Source organism: Cupressus sempervirens, chromosome 11 (genome assembly GCF_028749045.1).
Source record: "Cupressus sempervirens isolate cs-2001-9-10 chromosome 11, ASM2874904v1, whole genome shotgun sequence".
NCBI lineage: Eukaryota > Viridiplantae > Streptophyta > Pinopsida > Cupressales > Cupressaceae > Cupressus > Cupressus sempervirens.
In genome coordinates this window covers 323,741,621-323,762,171 of record NC_143128.1, presented here as the reverse complement: position 1 = coordinate 323,762,171, position 20,551 = coordinate 323,741,621, and the positions used below count along the sequence as shown (strand labels likewise).

The 20,551-nt window shown below is 33.1% G+C and overlaps 1 protein-coding gene across 3 annotated transcripts in view; it reads right to left on the bottom strand.

Annotated features, from left to right (window-relative positions):
- Nucleotides 1-5,939: 5,939 nt before the first annotated feature.
- Nucleotides 5,940-20,551, bottom strand: part of LOC149529411 (Nucleotide/sugar transporter family protein) — a 181,907-nt gene continuing 167,295 nt past the window's right edge. Inside the window, exons 4-9 of one of the 3 annotated variants that reach the window (XR_016358558.1) lie at nucleotides 7,821-7,933; nucleotides 7,427-7,688; nucleotides 7,049-7,317; nucleotides 6,715-6,895; nucleotides 6,534-6,617; nucleotides 5,940-6,370 (exon numbers count right to left, since the gene is read on the bottom strand). Coding sequence is in view for 1 of the 3 variants with exons in the window: in XM_089809210.1 (XP_089665336.1) it covers nucleotides 6,602-6,617; nucleotides 6,715-6,895; nucleotides 7,049-7,317; nucleotides 7,427-7,688; nucleotides 7,821-7,933 (841 nt within the window). In the remaining 2 variants the exon portion in view is untranslated. Of the gene's footprint in view, nucleotides 6,618-6,714; nucleotides 6,896-7,048; nucleotides 7,318-7,426; nucleotides 7,689-7,820; nucleotides 7,934-20,551 lie in introns of all 3 variants that reach the window. The other 2 variants (XR_016358559.1, XM_089809210.1) reach the window with 2 other exon arrangements.

Sequence of the window (20,551 nt, the reverse complement as noted above, 5' to 3'; positions counted from 1 at the left end):
CATTGACCCATGTTTCATGAGTAGTGATTCAACATGAATCCATCTCTCATGAGAATAAATGGAACACTTAGCACTCATTGGATCTAGGTGATGCTCAAAATCAAGGGTGAAACAAAAAATAAAGTGGGAGAAATAAGGAATGAAAGGTTAATAAATAAACATGTAAGTTAGGATCAATAATTAATTAAAGAAATCCCTTGTCAAGCACCTATTGGAAGTTAATAAAATATGTGGTGGAATTATTAAGGATCCTAATAAAACATATTTGTTCCCATTTGAATCTCCCATATGATTCTAAAAGTGGGGAGTATAGTAAAGATATTTGAATGGAGATTGGGGATTATAGAATATTAAAGGTCATGAATAAGAAGGGCACATAACATACATGCAATCGATAAAGGAGAGGAGTCTTTTACTAAAGATGGTAGTACGAGGAAATATGATGGACTTCAAGTGGAAGATATACAATTCCATGAGTATTGTATCTCATTGAAGCATACAACTTACAATCAACCATTGATCATAATCTTGGAGGTTCAAGTACAAGAACTAAATGGACATATGGATCCTCATTAGAGCGATTTGCATCAAGGATATTAAGTGAGATAAGTATCTTCTAATTATTATATCTTGAGAACTACCTTTATTTACTTTTATAGTTAATTTTCTATTTATATATTTATACATATTATAAGAGTTGTTTGCCTTGATCTTTTCTTTTCTCTCTGGGAATGTATTTGCAAAAAATAGGAAAGTGATATCATGATCAAAGGGAGTCTGAGGCAACATTAGATGGGGAGCTCAAAAGATTGGCATTCAAAGGGAGTTTGAAAATTCATGTATGACTACATAATTTTAATGTACCTACCCCCTATGTACATCATGAGGAAGCAACAACTTTCAAATGATTATCACTTGTATTTGTAGAAGTCATTGAAAGGTGACAATCTTTCAATAAATTAATCTTCTATTGTTATAGACATTTTATGATGTCTAAAACATATCATAATAGATTATAACTTGCATGGTGGATTAAGTTCCTTAAATCGACTATGACCTTCTATTGTGATGGACATTTTATGATATCTAAAATGGATCATAATAGATTATATCTTGCTTGGTGGATTAAGTTCCTTAAACAGACCATGAATGTTCCTATGGTAAGTATCATTGAAGATATGTGTGCACATACCTTATGAACATATTTGAGTACTTGGTGAATGTCGTGCAACTTGATGTTCCAGAGGTCATTACTCAAAAGTACTTGGTGAATATCTTGCAATTCGACATCCATGATGTCATTACTCAAAGAGTACTTGGTGAATGTCATGTGACTTGACATTCAGCAGGCTATTACTCTTAAAATCATTTTTCAGGGTGCTTGGTGAATGCCATGTGACTTGACATTCAAAGGCCATTACTCTTGATATTGATAGCTAAATGGTGGATATAATTTGATCAAGGACATTCTTAAAGCTTGTCACTCATGATTTTACATTGAGGTAATATCATGTGTTTATCCTCCCTAACTAAGTAGGATTGTTGATGTTTGGTAGCTTCAGTTGGATAAACCCATGAGACTAAACTGAAAATACCTCTCTCTCTCTCTCTCTCTCTCTCTCTCTCTCTCTCTCTCTCTCTCTCTCTCTCTAAATAATCAATTGTTATTATATTAATTAAATAATAAATAATAGACATGTCCCATGAAGGGACGTGTCTCTCCATGGCTCATCCACAATATAAATAATAGAGAGATCGTTGCCCTTGGAAAACACATCGAAAAAAGGCAGTGCCATTACATTTGTAGATATCTAGAAACTTAACAATCACAACAACAATATCTTGAAAAAGTATTGGAAAACTTTAATGTGTCTGATGCAAAGTTTGTGGGTACACCACATGCTTCTCATTTTAATCAATGCCCCACTAGTATTGCATTAAAGGAAGAAATGTCAAAATTTTCATATACCTCTGCAGTAGGAAATCATATGTATGATATGGTATGCACATAACCTGACATTGCACATTTGATGGGAGTCTTAAGTAGGTTTCTAGCAAATCCAGGAAAAGAACATTAGGTTGTTAAATCAAAGGACCAGTGAACCATTGCTGGTGTTTTCAATATGTTGATATCTTGTTGGAAGTATATACAAATGATGATATGGTACATTTTCGAAGATCTACAACATGATATATTTATACATTCGTAAGAACTACAATCTCATGGACATCTAGGTTACTAAACTAGTGGCTTTATCTACCACAAAGGTTGAATATGTTGCAACAACTAAAGCAGGAAAAGAAATGCTATGGATGAGAAGGTTTTTGGAAGAGCTAGGTTTGCAACAAGAAAGGTATGTATTGAATTGTGATAGTCAAAGTGCAAATCATCTTGTCAAAAATTCATCTTTTCATGATACAATAAAAGACATTGGCAAGTGTTCAATGACGATATTCTATATTTGGAGAAAATGCACAAAAGATAATCCATCCAATATGTTAACAAAAAAATTATCAAGGGATAAATAATATCTTTGTAGAACCTTGGTTTGTTTGATACAAACGTGATGAAATAGCCTGCAATTGGATCAGCGGCAAGAAAATATAAAAATATCCTTCATTTGATCTCAAGTCAGAGATTGTTAGTTGTAAGATCAAATAAAATAAATCATTTCATGATGAAATTAAGTTTGGAACCATTTCAATTTTTATTAATTCAGTGGATTGTTTCTCTATTAGTTTCCACATCTATATAATAGGCTACTTTGAAAATTGTAAGCAAAGTTTTTGTTGTACATTTCTGCTCATTAATAAAAGGTTGCTGATCTTGTGGTTTTGCCCCAATTGGGGTTTTCCACGTATATTTGTGTTGTCCATCTTATATTATTATTTTATTTTATTTGACCAATGATTTAGGAAGTTGAATACACATACTATTTAAGTTTAGGTATTTTTATTTACCTAATTTAAAACAAAGCAATGCTTCAAAATTTTATTTGTAGGTCAATTTGTAATCCTCCTAAAAAAATGGCGATTTGAAGGAGAAATGTGTTTTATTTTGAGTGGTGAAAGCAAATAATGACTTGATTTTTCCCTAGATCGGGCTTCATATTTGACCTTGCAACTCAACACTTGGAGAAGCCCCTCTAAGTCTTGCGTCGAGCTTTATGTTTGCTTCATCAAACATAGGTGAACTTAAATATGAAGATCAAATGTAGTCGGGTTTTAGAAGCCCAACTACATATAAAACAATGTTGAAAATACTTCATATCCTTAAAATGGGGGATGGCAAGTTTGATCGGGGCTCGTATCATGCATTACAAGTTTTGAGTATCTTATATCATGGTCTTTTGATGCAAAAAGATGATAGAAAAAATGGAATCACTTTTTTGATAAACACATTGGAAGTTACATGTGTTTTGAAATGGTAAAAGTATTGTAGTTGAGCTTCTAAAACCCAACCACATATGAAACACTCCTTTAAAAACCGCTCAATCTTGTCTTATCGACATAAGGGTTTGAGAACAATGATGCAAGTTAGAACCATGCTTTGTAACCCAAAAATAGCAATACTGGAAAGAAGTTGTGCTTTCCATATCAATTTGCAAGTGTATTAAAACAATTGATATATCTTGTAGTCAAGCTTTAGATGCCTGACTATAAGATAACTTAATTTTAAAAAATAATTGCAATGCTGAATAAAATGGTTGTGGAGTTATTTTCGAGGTTCATGATCATTACTTGTAAACTTTCAATATTTTTTAAAGCGAAACTAGTTGTAGTCGAGCTTTAGAAGCCCGACTCGAGGCACTATATTTTTATCAAAAATATTCTTCCTCTTCCAAATGTCTTGAGATTGGGCTTTTCAAATGCTCTTGCAGCTCATAAACATTTCAAAAGACAACGTGCAATTGGGGTTTAAAAACCTGATTAAAAGTACCTTCAAACTTCATATTCTCTTTAAATATAGCATGTATTTAGGCTGGTGATGGCTCAAAACAACCAAGATTCAAAAAGTTAAAAACCTAAGACGTAAATGAGAACAAAACTAACTAAACAAGAAAAATTAAGCAAAAACTTGATATTTCCAAAAGTCTGGCACTTGAAGTCAGGAAAGCAAAACCAAATTTTGTAAGAAAGACTTTAAAAACTCAATGAAAATATTTAAATATAGCATTTGTAGGCCAATTTAAGGTATAACAAATTGCCTTCTAAAAACATATTTAGAATGCCTAACTTAGGGAGTTTAAACTATGAATCTATGAAAAAATGTGCAGGGTTTCCCAAATTTCACAAATACAAAATGGTAAACAATAATTACAAATCAGATTTGAATAACATTGCAAACTTGGAGTATGTCTTCAAACTTGTAATGACACCCTAACTATGCTACAAACTTGCACCAGCAACATCGACACCCAAAGAGGGTAGTGTCAAGACTTTAGTTTGCAGATTTAATACTTCTAGGTGGTATAGCTAACAGATATTAGCAACAGAAGACCTTCAAGTTGCAGTTCTAGACCCTGTATATCCTTAAATGCCAAGTCCAACAGTCCAACGCCCAACATATATGTAAATGCAGTAGTAAGGAGTATGGCTTACACAAGAAGTGTACAAGAAATACGATGTACAACTATAACAGTATTGATGGGATACGACCTTGTATGAGTGTCATAATAGTGGATATTTTCTAAACAAGTGTATTGAGCTCCAATGCACAAGTGTTCTATAGAATTCTATATCTAATAAAAAAAAAAATGAGATGTATTGTTGTTAGCTAAAGTAAACTTCAAATGAATTCTCAAATTATAGTACTCAATGATCCTCCTAACTTAATCTTCCAAGAGCGAAGAGAATATCATTCGAGGGATTTTTCTCTCACAAACTCTTAATGACTAAATTTACAATATTTCATTCACTAAAGCACAAGAGCTCATTCACTCATCTTACCAATTTAGGATAAACAAAATCATTTTTTCCCCATCACTTTTGTCTTTCCATATTTTTTTCGAGATTTTGCTTTTTTCTCTCATTTTCTCGCAATTATTTTTTTCTACTATTTTTCTACAAATGGTTTTCCTTTAATATTTCCCCATAGCTTCCCTTAAGTCTCCATTTACACTTTGCCTCTAATGTGTTTTTAAATAAGGGAACATCTAATATTTAAATATCTCGCTTATCTATAGTCTTGTGTTAATAAAGTTAGATATTATAAACTAATTTCATTAATGCATAGCCATATCAATGATATTAAAATCTTCTCTGATATTATTCATTTACCATCGACATCACTGAAGATCCTGACCATGGCCAAAACAAGCTTGTAACATTCATACTTACTACCCCATGGACTCAATTTTGGTCATACTTCCTACAAATAGTAAGTACACCCAAAACTAGGTCCAAACACCTCAGATTGACCTACAGCTGAAACTGCCTAGGCCAAATGGCCTCAAAGTCCTTAAAATGTCTTGGTTAGCCTACATGACCAGGACGGAAAAAAAAAGGCCTCAAAGTGCCTTGAATGTCTTGGTTAACCTACATGACCATGAAGAAAAAGGCTAACAGCAAACTCATACAACTTGCATTAGGAATGGAACTTTACATCATGTAATCAAATTAATATAAAGTTTTACAAAGATCACACCATTTATGTTTTTGTATTTGTAATGGAACACTTTCTCATTGTTGTTCAATGTTAATCTAAAAAGGATGCCACAGGCAACAAATCAATGAATCCAAATGAGATATAATTGTTTGCAGGGAATAAATTAAAGTTATTAATGTATTACAGATAAAAGAAGCTAATATCATATGAATAATAAATAATCGACAAAAATAAACTGCCATGAGGCCAGAGAAAACTACATATGGAAGTAATAAATAACTAACATAACTATTCTTGGGACTCTTTGACTATAACACCAAGGAGCTCAAGATTTACACAAACAATAAAATAAATTAAAAATTGAGTAGTCCAAGTGCTGCCACAAGAAAGGTTTTCCTCATCTGTTTCCCACATGGGTGGCTTCAGCACCACAACTACTTTGTCCTGTGAAACAACAGGTACATTTAACAAATAATTTGAAATGAAGTCACAAAGCTGCAATTCACTTCAATTACTTTTCTAGAAAATTTGCTGTATAATTGTTTTGTTACAGCCAAAGTTGTCCAAAACTCCAAGGCATGAGCAGGATTCTTATTATATGAACCCATGAATGCTCATTTGTAATAGTGCTACAGATACTGTTTCATTGGGAAACGAAATCCTAGCAACACAACTGTCTTCTCTTTTTTATTCCTAGAACTTGTCCAAAGTCAATTGCCTCACTTCTTTATATAACAGTTCCCGATCCATACATTTAATCATCTTCATTGAAAGAGGATTGAAAAGTTAAAAACTATTTCCAACACAAGTGAATTGAATGTGACCAAATTTAGATCCCAGATTTATATTATCCAGAACAATAAGACAGTTTCATGCAAAGGGCCGCCTAAGGAATAATTTCAACTTTACAAAGAATATTTCTTACCCAATTCCGGTCTAACTTCCCCAAGTAAACTGAGTAATCACCAATTATTCATATTCTTCACTGTCCACTCAACTTTCTGGCCGACTGAACGTGTGATAAATAATAATTAATACAAATAATGCTAAATAAATATAAAAAATAATATTTGGATGATTAATATTGAAAACACATTGCACATTACCCGGGACCATTTTCAATCTTCCCATCCGTGTATCTATTGTCAATTGATCCACTGTCACAAAGAATGTCTAGGCCCTCTTCATGTCTAGCTGGAAGCTCATTCATGTTTACCACATTTCTGTTCACATTAGATGCTTCTACTTTCAACTTGTTATTGTTATATGCTGCTACACCCGCAATTGCTGAAAACAAATATCAAAACAATTAATCATGCCTGTGGATTCTGTTACAACACTCGTTAATTCTAGTATCTAAAAATAGGTAGACGATAATACTGAAGAAGCCCTTTCTTTGTAATCAGTCTCTAATAAGGGGCAGCAACTAGTTTAACATACCAACACCATAGCCAAACAGATTTATTGTTGTAAGCTTCGTATCAGCAAACAAAAATGCAGACAGTAACACAACCACCCAGTCCTTCACAACGCCAGCCACACGGATTGTCAATGCACTAGTATGTGAGATAACAAGAAATACTGACACATTGAGAGCAAAAGTGCAGAGAGAATTCAGTGACATAATAATTGGATCAAATTTCCAATTTGTTGCTGAATCCATCTTTGGCTTCTCCAAAAATATCCAAGGAATAAAAAGGCATAGTGCACTGCATAAGAGATGATACGGTTATAACATACCAAGGAAAAGAAAAAACAAGATAAGCAAATAAAATTTTGTTTCTAAAAAATGTACAGCATACTTCTTCCCGCACATACCTGCAGGGACTCACATAGTACATAAGACTTATGGGATTCAACTTAAGACCTTTTCTCTTAACAAGAATCTCCATGAAAATAAGCCTGAGGGCTTCTCCAATAACTCCGCCCATTTGATATACCACACCTATCCAATTGACATTTATTTCTCCATATGATGCCACGAGGACTCCAAAGCTAATCACAGACATAATTAAAAACATTTTACAGCTCAGCACCTCAAGCCCTGCTGCTGCTCCCAACAAGAAGACAGCTACAGGCACTGCAGAAAAAAAAAAGATTCAAAAACCAAAGAAAACCTCCGGAAATCCATCCGACCTTGTATCATGCAAAAGTTCCACAGAATTTTGGAAGTTGTTTTATTGTAATGTCATCTAGTAGTGAAAGAACTCACTGATAGCTTTCAACATCTGTGCAAAGGCAACAGAAATATACATATATGCTGTATTCCCAAGCCACAGCGTCATCGCAAACATTGCTCCAATGGGAAAGACAGACCTTACGTATCTGCAGTGTATTAAAAACACAGTCATTCCTTAAGAAAAATTTTAAAAACACACCAACCAACGGATCTTCTGCAAATTTAAAATTTTAATAGGAGTACAGAATCTAAATATTTTTTAGCTAAAGAAAAGGGTTAAAACCTAAAACTTGTATAAATTAACAATACAGTTTGCATGATTTTCAAATCAGTACCATACATAGATATGAAAATAGAGGTCATCATTATAAATGATAAATTTAGGCTTAGAACAACCACTAATTCAGCAGGATGAAAAACTTGAACAAAATTAAAACCAATATAAACATAAATTTTTGGAAGAGGAGGATTGATAATACATAAAAGGAGAATTTCAGAGACAAATGTCAACGAAGAAGAAAACTTAATGATCATGGTAAATAATGAATAACTTGTTAGCAATACAATCCACTAGGATTGCATTGTTTCACTGGTAGTAAATATTCTAGATGAAATGTATTAGCTATTAAGTATAAAAAAGTCCTAGAGCCAATTATTACATAAGAGTACAATTTATGGAGGATAAACAAAGTGTGAAAGAGTTTTCATAACCATTGTTTATGAAACTGCAAGTAAGATTTCCACATATTTTCAGGTCCCACGTAGCAATCTCCGTCACACCATGTATCTTGTAGATTGATTTCTACACTCAACTCAAAAAGCTGGTTTTTCACTAAATCGCAATGTTTCTTAGGCAATTTGAGGTGCAACTCAAAGAACCACATATTTTAAAGACAAATCGCACAGAAGAGAAACAAGACAGTGTTGGATAGTAGATAAACACCTGTTTTACCATGCAAAGTAATAAGCTCTTTTTCAATAGCTCAAGTAGTAACCATAAATCAGTGCAGCCTCCATAATGGAGACCTGTGATCAAATCCCCATGGGAGATGTTGCATGCTTAAATACACAAATGTTTAATATTGAATAGAATAAACTACTGGCATACACCCCAAGGGCAAGGCTAGATACAAGTGGGGTGAATTTGACACCAAAGGTCACCCTAAAAGGGGCTATTGTTGCTTTTATGTTATTCAAGAATAGAAAGTTAATGTCTGTAGGTTAGACAAGGTTAATTTTAGTCTATTTTCAATAAGAGACTTAAAGCATTTTTAAGGATTCTTTGAGAGGCTTGATTAAGAGTTTTTTTTTAAAGATTTATTTCTTTTGTCAATGTGTAAAATGAAGTTTTTGACACTTCTCAGTGAAGAATTTGGTGAAAGTTTTGCTGATTTTGAATTAAATACGACCTAAGAAGGCATGGTGTCCTCTTTGTCGTTCTTGTGTCAGCAGAAATGTATTTTATGTTACTGTGGCAAAATTATGCGGAAAATATGTTTGCACGAGATTCTACTGGCTTCAGAATCTAATAATTCTCAAAAAACTGATTGAATCCAAAATGTAAACGAACTTTTTCTATCCTAACGAATTCTCTAAAGTTAGTTAAACTTACAATACCATTTAGGGATGAAGGAATTTCTGAAGTTAGTATAAGATATTGTTAATGAAACGAAATGAAGAGTGCCATGTGCAGCCCAAATTTCATATCTGAAACCTTGAGATACTCCTGTATATTATCAGCTCTAGCAGTTATGATAATGAACCTTCTATTGTTGATGCAGGAAATGGTATGACTCCTTTGAAACAGTTGACTGATTTAAACTTTAAAGGCCTCAAGTACAACTGGAATTCCTTCGTTATGGAGCAAACTGAATCATATGTAGCTTCAAGGTGGATCAATGCGTGATCCCGTACAGGAATACAATGTTGTAGCTACATAGAAGCCGTTGGCTGGTAAATATGCCCATTTAAATATAAGCAGATTTCATATCTGCTGTGCCCATACAAAATTCTATTAATCCCAGTGTTCTATTGTAAAGATTGGAGTGTCACTATTTTCTGTCAAGGATATCTTTGAAGTTTGTTGCAGGTTTTCAGAAGCATCATTGCAAGTTGCATCCTCATTTGATCTTTGGTACTCAGCCTTCCTCACTGGTGTTACAGTCATCACAATGACAATAACAATGAAGAGTGATCTGAGGTTGATGTTCTTATTTTTCATTAAAGAAGACTGTGAACTCAGGAGTTGATCCCTAGAATTCCCACAATTCCAAGTTGCAGATTGGAATCATATGGTTAGAAGCCAAACTTCATTTAACATTTTTCTTATCAATTGCCAGGGTTCTGCGATCAAGTCAGGAAGAAGTGAAAAAATTTCAACCTTAATGAGGTCTAGGATCTCAGAACAATGAATTTTACAAGTTGTTTCATGAAATGTCAACACTTCCTAGGGCCTCTAGCTTTTTCCAAGGATCTACCTGTTTCAGATCAAGGACATCATTCTTGCTGGATCAGAATGGTAAAAGAACTCCTGACACCATAGTAGCTATCCTCTGTCATTATTATTGAAAGATCCCTAATCTTATATGACCTTCTAGAAGCTTTTCTTAGGAAATGATATATTTAGTTGAGATCTGATCAACTTTCTTGTTTTAAACTATGTATTTGCAGTTGATTTTCAATTTAATATTATGAAAAGTAATGATCAAGGTAATCAATTTGATCTTTGTTATATAAGATTGGCAGCTAAGAAAAGCAGAAGATAACATAGACAATATGGAAGTTCCTGAAGGCTACACTAACACTTAATTGGCCACTATAACTAAATATTACAGCATTATTACACTACCCCCCTCCTAATGCTCAATATTTTAATAATACTGAGCCAGACACAAAAACTTGAAATGATCTGCTCGTCAAAAAATATATTCTGTTCAGAATGCTCTATGTCATGAGCCTCTCTCCAGTGGAGACCCTCCTTGGTTGGATTGCTGATCAGCCAACTTCTTTTTGCAGAACCTCCTCATCTGACCAAAGTTACCATGTGAGCTTCCAGATGAGTCATCCCTCCCATAATCTTAAGTCACAAGAAACCCATTGTTACTGAAAACACCACTGAAATGTTTACAAAAAAATTGCAAACTCCAAACAGCGAGCAAAGCTCAAAGTTTTTATAAAAATAACGGCGAAAAATTGATAGCAAACACCATGACTTTCTGGAAAAAAACATTCAAAACCTTAGCCATCCAAAGAACATGACTCTCTGGAAAGAATCATTCAAAATATTAGTCATTATTTTCTCAAAAAATTCATGAAAAAACAAGCCTGTCAAACTGTCACATGCCCAAAAATCCTAGAAAGCTACTTTACATGATTTTTGTTGAAACAAACGCCAAAAACTTTAGAACGAGATGCCAGACCCTAGCCATTGGAAAATGCAAGGTTCCGCAGCATTTCGGGGATGGGGGGATGGCAGGGGGGCAATAGGATAACAACATAAATGATAATAGCAGGACTATAATCATGAGCTGTAGTACAACAGCATTATAACAAGAATATCAAACATCAAAACCATGGTCTATCACTATAAATATGACATCAAAATAAAAATGTCTGAAACATGTATTGAGAAGTCTCAGACATCAAAATATAACAGGCAACAAACAATAAATGAGAGAATATATCCAGAAGTCTCAAACATCACTGCAAGGAGCAAAAAGTGAGGAATGTTTGGTAAGATGTGATATGTCTTCATTTTGATGTATTTTTAACATTTTAGGGTTAGAGAGACAAATGCATACCCTTGTGAGCCCCCCAAAACACTGTTTTTTTTTTGTTTTCAAAAGCCCAGAATCGTTCTCAGGCACAAGGAACACCTAGCTGTCCTGTGGACAGCTGAGGGACATTTTGGCTACCCCGGCTGTTTCATGGACGGCTACCCATCCCCATACATTTGAGGATGTCTTGATGCATTTCTTGGGTTTTTGGCAAGGTCACCGGGAGACGGGGAGACTTGGAGGTCTCTGGTACTGGTACCAATACGCCAATTTTTCAAAAATAGGAGATGGGGGTACTTGGAGACGGCAATTTTTTTTAATAGTTTATAGAGTCTTATACTAAATAGAAAATACTAATACTGAAAAACTAAAAGAGTAAAGTAAATAATAATAGTAATGCCACATTAAAATAGAGTCAAATATTTCAAAACTCACATTATCACATTATTGTATCTCATAGTCATACTTGTTTTCCAAATATTGCATATAATCATCATCATATCAGATTGATAATCGCTGAGATTATCATTACATATTCAAATTTTAAATTTAAAAAAAGTATTATTTGATGCTAAATTGCCAATATGCAAACAAAAATGAACAAACTTAGTACAGTAAAGAAAAACCAAAATCTATTTAGTACTAGTACGTTGATGATACTATCATCTACTCGACAAGGTTGTGATCATTTGTCTTGAGGTCTTCAGCTATCATGCTCTCCAAAAAATCATTTAAATTGTCAATGGTCTTAAATTTTGCTTTAAAAACATTAAAATGAGGGCTAAAATAAAGAAATAATTTAATATTATATTTTACATTTATTGTTTATCAGGAGACTTTGGGGAGACTTCACTTTTTGGATTAGGAGATTGGGAGACTTCAAGAGACTTTGTCATGAAGTTTCCAATCTTTTTTGAGGTCTCCGGAGATGCGAAAAGTCTCTAAGATGCGTCTCTGTCTTCAAGACATGTCTTTTAAGGGGGAGACGGGTCTCCTTGTAACCATGGTTTTTGGGCAATTGGTGGAGATGGCAGGGGGAGGTTTCCTTTACATCCTGCTATTTTGGAAGTAGAGAGGGGATGGATAGGGGTGCATCCCCATGTATCCTTGGAAAAACGCTGTTACTGTCACAATTTTGAAATCACCAAAAGCTTCTTCAAAATCAACAATTTTAAATAAAAAATTGCCAAAAACTTCTGGAAAAAACAAAAATTTCACTTAAAACCCTAGATGTCAGGCAATAACCATAATTTGTTCGAAAATCGAGCAAAAAACAACCTTTATACAAAAAAATGTTCAAAAACTTTGGAAAACCTTTCACGCAACTTTTGGATAAATATTCCATGAATTTTATTTAAAAAACTTGCCAAAAAACTCTTTTGGAAAACTCTTGCAAATTTCAGGTAATAATCCCATTAATTGTTTTTATTAAAAAAAATGTCAAAAAGCTTCCTTCAAATTAAGAAATCATCAGAACTTTAAGAAAGAGTACCTAAGCTCTAGTATCATGTTACAAAAATTAACAATCAAGATAAGCAATGTGATCTTCATTATTAATTATTTAACAAAGGAGCAAAAGACTCCTTAAAATAAGAGATTACGAAAAATCTATCCAATCAGTTAAAAAAAGTAGAAGATAACTAAGAGAATACTATACTAACAACTTAATTGACAATTATAATTAAATATCACAATGTTATTTAATATTTAAGACTTAGCCTAAGCACTTCCACTTGTTCTTATTTAGCTTGAATAGATCACACGCTAAATATTGAAAAAAACTTACAGATAAGTGCTGTTGGCACTTGCTTCAGAGTGAGAATGGTAACTTTGCAACTATGAGCTGCTTAGATTACTAGTCAAGCTTCTTGTGTTGTCTTGCAGGTTAATTTTGTTTATTAAATAGAAATTAATAATTAGTGATTGTTGTCAGCTTTATATTATAGTTTTCATAAGCATGGGTGTTGTAGCTTTGCATGCAATTTCCACCATTCAATTTATTGGACATTGTCTATCATATTTTATTAGTGAAACACGGGGACTCGCCCCCCCCAGCCAAAACCTCAAAGTACCTGTCCCCACACTGAGTATTTGCATACCCGAGTATCCTCACCTCCGTTGTTCTGCAACCACGCCGTCATTGGGACAGATACTTGAATCTTTATTTGAATTTTTATTTTTCAATGTTATTATTGGGTATGTACTATTTTACTACGTTAAATGTTTAATGGTTCTAGTTAGTGTTGCGATTTTGCTATGTTCAAGTATTTCAATTTGGTATGTCATACAGAAACATCATTTCATAACTAGCATTTCAAGTTATGCATGTATAGTATACAACACCCTCTATCCCCCCAATTCCGTCACCGTCCCAAAATTGAGGCCTTTTGTCCCCCCATCCTGAAAACTTGTGTTGACATACCCCAGTCCAAGTGTTACAATGTATTTTATTCAATTAAACTTATAAGATTTTCACAGTCCATGAATAATGAGACTTGTTTCTGGATTCAACTGTCTCAATTTCAGCATCAATGTTTCAGATCACACTCTGATCCATCATCAAGCTGAAAGTGAGAAACTGTAAGAGAAAAATGAGAGTTTGCAGTCCAAAAATAGATAAATAGAGGTGAGGGAAAGAAAGGATGCACCAAATTGGAGAAAATAAAATAAAATAGAAAAAGGAGTCAAAACACAAAAAGTCAAACAACAAAGTGAAAAATAAAACTAAAATTTAATCAAAAAAGTGTACAAAAAATATTTTTGTTTCATATTATAATAATTTAGTATATGGACTATTACGATATATGAAAATAACAAATGGTTAAATATAATAAGACAATAAGATAAGCAAGATAAGAAAGTGAAAACAAGGAAGATAAAATAATAAATTAGATGAAAGCAAGAAAATAGTTTATACCAAAAATAACTATAAAATAAACAAATAGATAAAGTTAGTTAAGCATAAAAACTATACAATATATTTAACAATATATATAGAAAAATAAGGGAAAAATGATAAATTTATTTATTAACTAATAAATGTCATATGAACAAAAAATGTAAGTTAGTATAACATAATAGAAGTTTTATACTAATAAATAGATCAAAAAAAGCTAAATTTAACACCAAGAAATAGAAGAAAGTAACATAACTTTGATCAATAGCAATACACAAAATAACAAAACAAAAATAAAAAGCTATATCATAAATGGAAAAAATAACAAAGAGTTATTTGTTATTTTTACGTTTTGAGCAAGCAAGTGTGCACACCCATACATATATCTATATATAGACATACATATATTGATATAGATATAAATATATAAATATATAAATATGTTTTATTCAATTCAATTTTTATGTTGTACTATGTTTTTTTGGTCTACTTTTAGCCAAAAAGAATGAACATGTCAGCTATCATAGATTAGGTGGTTCTAATGTCCCCATTTTGGAGGTAATTTGATTTAATTAATTTAATTAATTAAGCTGTCCAAATAATGAATATTTTATGAAGATGACTAATTAATTATTTTAATTAAATATATAAGTGGTATTAAGTTAATTATTTATAAAGTTATCAAACAAATAAATATTAAAAGGTAACTTTATATTTAATTAATTTAATAAAGTGACTTGAATTATAAAGTCACTAAATAAAATAAAATAATGTTCTAGAAGTTTCTGGAGAAAGTGGAGAAAAAAGAATAAATAGGCATCCTGGGCTTCATTCTTGACATCCAGATTGGTTGTTGTTGATGTTGATGTTTGATGGTTGTGGAGCCTAGGGTTTGTACAGTTGTCTTTGGTCATTGAGAACAAAAACTCTCAATTGGTGAGCAATTTTGAGGGTGTGAAATATCACTTGAATTATTGCAGCTGAGAGAAAGTTACTTCGGACTCTCTATTTGAGCTTCATTGTAAAACTTTGTGGCCATTCGCCAAGTTTTTGTATGACTCGATTTGATGAATTGTTGGAGATATTTTGGTGATCAAAGTCTTCATCTTTTGGCCATATTAGGGTTTGATTTGCAGCATTCTTCATTTCCAGATTTCTGATATATTTGTTCCAGTTATCATTAAGTCTGCATAAAGCCATGATTTTGTTTATTGAAGCTACAATATTCATCAATTATGATCTTGAGTTAGAGCTCTAGAATTCCAAAAAGCTGGAGACTATCGTTGGAGCTTCATGAGATCTTTAGAGGCTGATCAATAATTAATTTTCTGAGGTCTGCAATACAGGGTCGATTTGGGCATGAAAGCACAAATAAATTCATAGAAATTCATTCACACATCTTTGGCACATGGGTATTTGTGCGAATCCCTTCTTGAAGCTTAGCAATGAAGATTGATGATAGTAATTGAAGGTTGCAGCTGTGATAGCTCAGCTTTGGGTCATTATTCATCACCTACAAGGTGTTCATTTATTGATATATGCTGGCTACTTCATCTCCCAAACAAGGCAACTCAACCAAGTTCTTTATGTTGTCTTGTATTCTATTTTATGCATATATGAACATGTGTAAGAGGCTGCAATTTTTACTCAGAAATTGTTAAGTTGCATAAGTATGATGCCAGGAGTCTTGGCCAATTTGTAATCAGCTTTGTATTGAATAAACATTGGCAATCAAGGAGTGATAAGTAGTTTCTCAAATTCATGTTGCAATCAAATATCATCAGCTTATGCATGCCAACTGCTTGACATAATGTCAGTGGCTGTAGATGTTCTTATCAGCATATAAGTTGCATACCAACTGTTTGCTAAAATTACTAGTTGGCTGTAGGTGCATGTTTTGCATTTAGAAGTCATATATGAGCATTGTTAAAGATGAAATTGAGTCATTGATGCTTCTAGGTTAGAGTTTATGCATTGTAGTTTGATTTCTAAGCGTTTGGAGTACTTTGGTTTCTTTTACAAGCATTTATATCAGTCTGATCACATAAACCAGCAAGCTGGGAGGTTGCAAGTGAATTGTTTGACGATATTCCTTGAGTTCCTAATCAGCATTTTGAGGTCAGATTTGAGCAGGGTCATTACAGTGGTTCATGTCAACCAAAAGATATAAATTCTCTTACCTATTTGTACAGTATGACATAATAATGACAGGCATAATAATGAAGGACTCAAGTCTCTCATTTAAAGTTTTGTTGATACTTTAGCGGATAAGGTTGTAAATGATGTAATGTCATGAAGTAGTTACCCCAAAGTATTCCACTTAAACACTATCCTTCACTTCCAAGAAGGAGACACCATCTTCCTTAAAATAATAGGCCTTGTTTGCTTACTCTATCGACCAAGGAAGCTTTGGAAGCACCTACCTATTGATGGGTGCTTTGCGACCATACCAATATAGACTAAAATACCAATGTATCATATCTACTCTTTAGTTAAATTCCATGTATGCTAAGATTGTGAAAGATCATACAAGTGACTCGAAGGTTCTTTTCTGTTAGGGCTTGACAAGTGTGATAAGGTCAATGGTCACTATGATATGTTGGTAACACAAAGGGACTTAGATATTTTAGTATCAAGAAAGATTTAGACGACTTTGGCCTTAAGATGTTTATGATTGATATGGCAATGAAAAGTACTTTAGATGCTGACAGTAGAGGGATAAGAGTTGAAAAGTCTATTGTATAATACTATGCCTAATAAATTACATACATGAATTAAGAATATAGATGGCAATGCGTACCAAATATATCTTTATTTGCTCATGAATTCATTAGAGAGAAGAAGACCAGAGATGGTCGTCCAAGGATTACAATTTACCTGACTACATCATACTCCCTTCCTTGGAAGTACATGACATTATGAGATTTTATATTAAATAAGGAATATAATATACCCTCTAATAATGAGATTTGACATTAAATAATTGACATCCCTATTTCAAAATTAAGTAATAGCTTAAAGAAAAGAATAATTACTAGATATATCAATTAAAAACTTAATTGTGATGTTATCCATGTAGAATTAGTTATTAAATACTTCCTAATACAACTAATTTATTAATAATTGAATTAGTAATTAATATATACACTAAACTAATAAATGAATAATCATATATATTATTGTCTTTATAATCTAACAGAATCGACTATATCAACCTAAACTATCCTAAACTAACAAAAATGGCTTAACCATTATCTCAAGGGTCATGACCCTTTATCTCAAGCCATTGATAGGTCGAACCCCTAGGATAGAGTACGTATATAACCTACAGAAAACATAGGAACAAGCACCAAACAAGGATCCTCGAGAAAGTCAAAGGAACCAATACATAGAAATTGTGCAATCAATAAAGCAAGAATTTTGAAATTCATTAAAGTATCTGCTATCTCAGTGGACCCCCATGGAGAAAAGCGGATATAAATAAGGGATCATACTATGGATAATAGGAAGACAAATACAAAACCTTATCGCCATTGAATGAACAGATAAGATAATTGGCTCAACAACGGATGATAAAGTAAACAAGGCTTGAGTAAAGACAATGTCAAGCTACATAAATGTAAGTATATGGTATGTTGTATAATTTAATTCTTATATTGTTTTATTTAATATAGCTGGAATATATACACATGTATTGGATTTATCAATGTTATTTGATATTTTATCGAGGGACTGAAATAGTTTGGTTTGAGAAATCACAAATTTCTTGTATCGGTATTGTTGGTAACAGTACGTAACTTTTTCAAACAAGTTTTGTGTCTCTCTAAGCTGAATTTGATATTCAATTGTTTAATGTTGATCAATTAATCAACTCCAATTTGTATATCAAATCGTTTTACTGAAGGCTTTCCTCAAGTCTTTTTCATTTTGTTTTGTGTCAAGCCTTTGCTTGATTTTTAAGGCCTTCATCATCCTTTTTCTTTCTTTTGAGTTTGCGTTTGTTGCTTTTTAGTCCTTTGGTCTTGCTCAAGTCATGGCTTTTAGTTTCCCCTTCGATTTGATCTAACCTGGAGCATAATCGGAGTTGTCAATCAAGAGATATGGTTGTTTTAGTGCCTCAAAAGTGGACTTTTTGATGCAACAGCACGAACTAAAAATAGTGGAGAGGACCCTGTACTTGAACACCCTAACTTCTGTTGTGAGGTTCTCACACCATCACCCCAAAACTTTGGGGACCCCCTTTTCTTTAGTCGCCTTGGCAAATTTTTTAAGTTGTCCAAAAATATTTTGATTTGATTTTTGAAAACTTTAGGTCTTTGACACCTTCGAGCCAGAAAGGAGAGGGTTAGATCTATTTTCACCCGGTTTCAACTTGATTTTTCACAAAGACCAATTTCATCCTTAGGCCGGACAAAATTTCAAAGAGCAACACTTGGTAGGATAAAATTGTAAATTTTGTACTTAGATGATTTCTTTTGAAAATTTGGATATAATTGTGTAAATTTAAATAATTTTCAAAAAATGAAATTTTGTTCGATTTGAATTTTTTGAAAAATCTTGAATTTCTTTGGTGAGAAAAATTTTTCTTTTGTGAAGATGAAATCAAAATGCAAAATCGATTTTAGACTCTAGAAATGATTTTATTTTTGTCAAAAATTTAAATTACTTGGCAAAATCAATTTGAATTGAAATGCAAAAAATTGGCTTTAAATGGATTAAAATTGTCTTGAAAATTTTAAGCCCTTAATGAAATTGGTAATTTAATATTGAAAAATGGCTTTTGGCTAGCCAAAATCCGATTTTAATGACATGTTAATTACTAAATCATCTTTAAATGGAAACATTTAGCATCTCCAAGGCATTGTTTACTTTATTTTTGCAATCTTGGTCTAATTGGCAATTTTAAAAAGTAAATTTCATCTTGGCAAAGTTAATTTTTGGCTAAGCATTTAATTGGGGGCCATGTCTTGTGTTGTAATTTATTTATTTTTGCTCTCAAGGTCCCAGTCGGCCAGCTAGGGAGGATGAGCAAGTTGGGTATAAGAGGAAACTCGTTCCCCTCATTTCCTCATTCCTCACTCCTCTTTGGTGCTTAGGCAATTTTTGACTTGGAGCAGATTTCTTCTCCTTTAAGCGATTTTTAAAGGGCAGATTAGCATTCTTTTTTGGTGATTTTTCTTCATGGTAGAGATCTCCTATGCTTGGCAATTTTCTCTGTGGAGCAGATCTGCACTTTATATTGGCGATTTTTCATGATTAAAGGGCAGAGTTCTCATGCATGGCAGCTTCTCTAGGGCAGATCTAAAACTTTCCATTACTAGGTGATTTTATTTATTTTTTGCAAAGTCTGATTTTGCTAAGAAGTTGTGATTTCTAGCCTAATTTGGGCAATTTTATTTGGAGGAGGTTATTGTGATCAAAGGTCTGATTTTTTTTGGGCAAATGGTGGACCATTCCAAGAGCACTAAATTCTGATTTTTCCAGCTAAGGCCTCAAGATTTGCAAGGGGTTTGAAATTCTCTAAGTCTGATCCTAAGTTCCAAAAAGAAAATCCGGCTATTGGTAAAGGTAACTTCAAATCATTTAGAGTTGAAAGGGGTCCTTAAGCTGATTTCTCTCTTTCGTTCTTGTCTAGATACTGTCTCCTTTGATTCTTCTTGCATTCATCATCCACCACTTCACAATCCCATCATAGGTTGACAAGATGGCAGATGTTAGTACAAGCAAGAATCCTAAGGGAACAAACAGAGAGACAAAGAGGATATAATGCCCAAAATAACTTTCTTCTCGAAAATGAAGCGAATAACCGATACCAATGTCGGTACAGTAAACATGATACAGGTAAAGGACAGACTAAAAGAAAGACAATCCCCCTTAGCAAAGAGGAGATATAGAAGGTCGTTGCACAACAGCCCAAGCGTCGACACTTCTATTTCAACAATGATGATCGACGTTGGGGTGGCACTCGATTTTGGAGACATCAGAGAAGAGGATATCAATGAGACAAGACTTGGATCAAGATTGGATGAGTTAGGAAAGGTTGCTATCAAGAAGAAATATTTGAACACCCTTTCCTCCCTCAATGCCTTTAT